The sequence below is a fragment of the Galeopterus variegatus genome, unplaced genomic scaffold, assembly GCF_000696425.1.
Source record: "Galeopterus variegatus unplaced genomic scaffold, G_variegatus-3.0.2 Scaffold9444, whole genome shotgun sequence".
In the NCBI taxonomy this organism is placed as follows: Eukaryota; Metazoa; Chordata; class Mammalia; order Dermoptera; family Cynocephalidae; genus Galeopterus; species Galeopterus variegatus.
The window spans coordinates 27973-33527 of record NW_007735555.1 but is presented as its reverse complement, the minus strand read 5'-3'; the positions used below and the strand labels follow the sequence as shown (position 1 = coordinate 33527).

Below are 5555 nucleotides of genomic sequence, written 5' to 3'. Positions count from 1 at the left end.
TTGCCTATAACCTCAAACTTCAATTTTTTGCTTTCATCCAAATAATTTCATTGTTTAGAATATGGTAAACATACATTAATAAGGTAAACATACATTAATACTAACAACACTGTTACCTAAGAATTTATTTTTTAAAAAGGTACTTACTGCTAACAAAGTATGTAAATCATTTCTCTTGAAAGAGTCAGAAGTAAGGCTCTTAATATAACCTAATTAAGGGACAAGGAGACCATAGGTCATTCCTATTCTTCTCCTACCTTCCAAAACACTCTTAGCTTAATAGTACCAAATTTGGTTTATTATTCAGGCCAATCCCAGTTTAAGGTCACTTAAATCTGGCTCTTACATCACATATAGCTAAGTCAGGGGTAGGAACTGATCAAAACGTGTTAAAAAGAGGACATTATTTGTTTGGTTAAATCACTGAGGCAGGGTCCCTACAGAGACTAGGCCATACATTCAAAACTGTATTTAAAGATGAGTCTCAGGGCTGGCCCCATGGCTCACTCGGGAGAGTGCGGCGCTGGGAGCGCCGAGGCCGCAGGTTTGGATCCTATATAGGGATGGCCGGTGTGCTCACTGGCTGAGCGTGGTGTGGACGACACCATGCTGAGGGTTGCAATCCCCTTACTGGTCAAAAACAAAGATGAGTCCCATAATCATGCAGAGGCATGTCACCAACGTGCTCACTAGCATCCAAGAAGGTAGGATGCTGTGAGACAAGGTATACAGAGGTGGCAGGCAAAAGAGATGCCTGGCATGGTTATACTGCCATGGTAGATATTGGTTACACTGAGCAAATAAGTAAATACACAGAGCATAACAAGAGCCACTGTTGGAGAAAGTATTCACAAACATGGAGAGGAAAAGGCTAGAGAAAACCCTGTGGTATATAGCAGTGGAATTGGAAGTTTTGGTATGAACTCATGGCTGTTTAATATATATACAGTCATGTGCCCTATAATGACTTTTTGGTCAATGATGGACTGCATATATGATGAAAGTCCCATAAGATTATAATACAGTATTGTTTCTGTATTTTTTTTCTATGTTTAGATACACAAATACTTACCATTGTGTTACAACTGCCCACAGTATCTAGTACCGTAACATGCTATACAGGTTTGTAACCTAGGAGCAGTAGGCTATATACCATATAATACAGGTGTGTAGTAGACTATACTATCTAGATTTGTGAAAATATACTCTATGATGTTCGCACGATGAGACAAAATCACCTAATGATGCATTTTTTTTTTTGTCCTTTTTGAGACCGGCCGCACCGCGCTCAGCCAGTGAGCGCACCGGTCATCCCTACATAGGATCCGAACCCGCGGCGGGAGCACTGCCGCGCTCCCAGCGCCGCACTCTCCCGAGTGCACCACGGGCTCGGCCCGTAATGATGCATTTCTCAGAATGCATCCCCATCATTAAGTGACACATGACTGTAGATAGTTATAGATGTACATGTATTTATAATAAATACATACATATATGCATCTCCTAGCTCTGTCTGATGAGAGGCTCTAAAAGCAATGATACTTCAGTAGTAATGAATATAGTGAGTACCTAGATCTTGATTTATAAATGATGATAGTATTTATAGCATCCACTAGAAAGATCCAGGGCTTTCTGGAGAAACGGCTGATTACACTGTGAGCAGGAAAAGGTTCACAATGAGCTTTATTATTTGCCAGATAATAAGGAAGTGCTCAAAAAATGATGGGGATGTGTCAAAAAGCATACAGGAGTCAGCTTGAAGAGGGTCCCACTGGACAAATCTGGGACAATATGAGCATCAGAATACTGATGGTAAGGGAATATATAACACAAGTCTATAGTAATATAAATAACTTAATGGGGGAGAAGAAAAAGCTCATTCTTAAAGAATAACAGCTAATAGATGTAGAAAAAATTATAGAAATACAATATCACCATTTCAAGAAGGAGTAGTCAATGGAAATAAAGACTGGTAGATAGAGGTTTGCACCTGATAGATACTATCTCAGAACATCTCTCTACCAAATACTTATCAATTATAAAACATAAACTGGTGACTTTACAGTGGAGAAACCCGACAGCCAGATACCAATATGACCAGGTTGTGAAGGTTAACTTCACCAGTGGTGAGACAGGCTGACATCATGTACTGGCAACGTGACGCGCTGAGAAGAACACATCGTTTCTGTGGAATTCCTGACAGGAAAGCACAATGTGAGTCTGGTCATGAGGAAACACTGGAAAGATCCAAGTGGAGGGTCATACTACAGGATATAAGACATACATTCTTTAAAACTGCTAAGAATAAGAACAAAAGGGAAAGACTGAGGAACTAGAGCAGACTGAAGTGATATGACAACTAAATGCAACTGTGTTCCTAGATGAGATTATGGACCAGAAATGAAAGAGAGATATTGTTGAGACAGCTGATGAAAATCTAAATAGGGTCTTTGGGATGAATGGTTTTATTTTAGCAATTTTTAATTCCTAAATTGAAGGATTCTAAGGTATTTATGTGAGAGTGTTCTTGTTTTTAGGAAATACACAATGGAAGATTTAGGAGCAATGAGGCATCACATTTGCAGATTGCTCTTAAAAGGTTCAGAAAAAGACTGATGATAATGGAGCAAATGCAGAGAAATAGTAACAGTTGGGGAATCCGAGGCAGGGAACTCTCTGTATTGTTCTTGCAACTTTTCTGTAAGTTTAAAATTATTTAGAAATATATTATTATAAAACATAAATGGTTCAGAAAAAGACTGATGATAATGGAGCAAATGCAGAGAAATAGTAACAGTTGGGGAATCCGAGGCAGGGAGCTCTCTGTACTGTTCTTGCAACTTTTCTGTAAGTTTAAAATTATTTAGAAATATATTATTATAAAACATAAGTGACCACAAAAAGATAAAATGAATTAAAATGAAAAAGTACATGCATTAGCCTATGGCAGTCCATCCATAAAATAACTGATGAGTGTAAACTAGACACAAAGCTTACACTCATCAATTTAGGAAAAGAAAGAAAGAGCACTGAGGAACAGGCTGACTCCCTAGGAAGAGCAGATATGACAACAGACTGAGATTATCTCTCTGATTTATCTCCTTCCTACTATTAAATAAACTGCTTCATTTGCAATTAATAATGACACACTTATTTTGCAACCAAGATGAGTTTGAAAACAAACATTTATGCATTTATTCCTCTCTTTCAAGTATAATCACTCTATTTTACATCCAGAGGTCTTTAAAGAGACAAAGAGGAGGGGAAAGGCTAGGAAAAAGGGAGGATTTAGAGAAGGGAAAACAAGTATGGGAATGAATAGTCAGACTCTACAATTGTCTAAGGCTTTTGATTTACCTCATTTAGCCCTAATAAAACCCTATCGCATTAACTCCATTTTCAGATAAGAAAAGTAGGGTTCAGAGAAGTCAATGCCTATTTCAATGCCAGAGAGATCCAGCAAGGAATCTGCATCTTCACCAAGAATTCCTTATGCCTTTATGGCTGCCCTTAAATTTTGTTTTGTTTGTAAATACTGCTGTCTTTGATAAAATCAACTTCCATTATCAATATATTATAAAATAAATCTGAGAAGGAAAACTTTGACAAGTACATCGTAAAGTAATACCTTACCCACAATGATTATTAAATGGAAATAATTTATCGTTCATCATTAAAATGTGTAAAAACCAGCTTAGAAAAAGGCAAAGGAAGCAAGACATTCATTTAAATTAGATTCCAATATGTTAGTGACTTATCTTGCACTACTCATAAAGCAGTTCAAAGCCTTTATAAAGCAAGATGAAAGCTTTATTCTATTAGTAACTAGAATGATAAGTAAAAACACCCACCTTGATTACAATGTGTCCTTTCCTGGTTCCGCTCCGGTCTAGTTCACGGTGCTCATGCACCATAACAATTTCTCCCTCTTCCTCAACTTTATGGGTATTTTTTTCCACATGATTTAAAATTCTCCAATAATCCTGCTGGGCTATGCAGACAAACTGTTCAAGAATAACAGGGGACAATTAATGAACCTATAGTACATAAATATATCACTATGCACCAAGACAAAGCACAAAGGTAAGAAATCAAGTGGTGTCAGTTTTTATTTAATTCCTTTGATCCTAACAAAAATCAAGGTGAAACAATTCATACACGCAGAGACAAAAGAAGCCAAATCAGTTTGAATTCTGCTCTAAAAAGAGAAGTGAATATCTACTCTCAAAACTGACACTATGCAAAGAAAACATGAAGCAGGAGTAAGTTAAAAACAAACTCAGAATTTCCTATTTCTTCCCTTTATTTAAAGAAAAGTCTGAGCTGGCTAATATCAGACAGAAAATGTAACAAACCAGCATTATTTGGTACACTGTCTTTTAAAAATTTATAATTTGCTCAATTCCACAAATATTTCAGGCAGATGTAAAATCTAGTTTCCTTTATCAATTATGAGTTTCTGAAATTCCTAATTCTCAAATAAAGCTACCTTATTTTGAGGAAGAAAAAACAGGCTCGGCCATTTTAAATCAACAAACAAGCAAGAGTACTTGATCAAAGAGATCAGCTTACCTGACAATCATCTACTTTAGTCCTGACAACTCCATGCATGTGCTGCTTATCCAGAGTGGGAGTAATTCCAAAACTATTTCCCATAAAGAGATTTTCGACTTTTCCATCAGGATGACTGATTTCTACAGTGCCATTTAAAATAACATACCATGAATCAAGCTATAGAAAAAAACAAAGATTTTAAGAATCTTTTTAAAAAGATAGTTATATGTTAATTTTGAAAAAGAATCTATCAATATATATAATTTGTATAATTTTAAAAAGAAGAAGATTTGGTTATGTTACTAAATACTCTGTAACACTCTATGTCCTTGTCTATGTGAACCATTAAAGTTTATTCTACTTTCTTCTTTTAGTCACCAAAGGAAATCAGTGACCTTCATACTTGACAAAATTCTCTGAGGCAAAATAGTGTAACGTTCATGCAAGATCACACTCTTTCAGAATCTTAATTCTGATACTGCCACTAATTAGCTGAGTGACTTTGGTCAAGTTATTTAACCTCTCTGGGCTCAATTTCCCTATTGCTAAAATGGCCATAATAACAGTATCACAGGACTACTATGTTAATTAAATGAATTAATACACACTAAGTGTCTAGAACAGTGCCTGGTACATAGTGAGCACTAAAAAAAAAAAAAAAAAAGATAGTGATTAATTCAGAAAGACCAGTAAAAGCCTGGATTTTAAGGCATACCTAACAGAATAAAATACTCAAAATTTCTCCTAATGTTAAGAAAACACTGCCTTCATTTATATGGAAGTATTTAATGCCCCAAGGAGATAAATTTTAAAGGTCTACTGTATATCAATGAAAGACCACTTATTTTCCTTTGACAACCAACTCCTATTATTAGTCTAAGCTTTAATGTGATTTAAGGGTAATCTAGATTGTCGGTTCTGAAAGGTAATCAGGGGCAACAAGAAATTTTTTTTTTTTTTTGTCTTTTGTCTTTTTCCGTGTCCGGCAACGGATCGCAACC

At 36.0% G+C, this 5555-nt stretch overlaps 1 protein-coding gene across 1 annotated transcript in view; it reads right to left on the bottom strand.

The window, feature by feature from the left end:
* LOC103609297 (rap guanine nucleotide exchange factor 6) overlaps positions 1–5555 on the bottom strand; it is a 49982-nt gene that overhangs the window by 39515 nt on the left and 4912 nt on the right. Inside the window, exons 3-4 of the mRNA XM_008593644.1 lie at positions 4573–4731; positions 3852–4004 (exon numbers count right to left, since the gene is read on the bottom strand). Coding sequence (XP_008591866.1) covers positions 3852–4004; positions 4573–4731 — 312 coding nt within the window. The remainder of the gene's footprint in view (positions 1–3851; positions 4005–4572; positions 4732–5555) is intronic.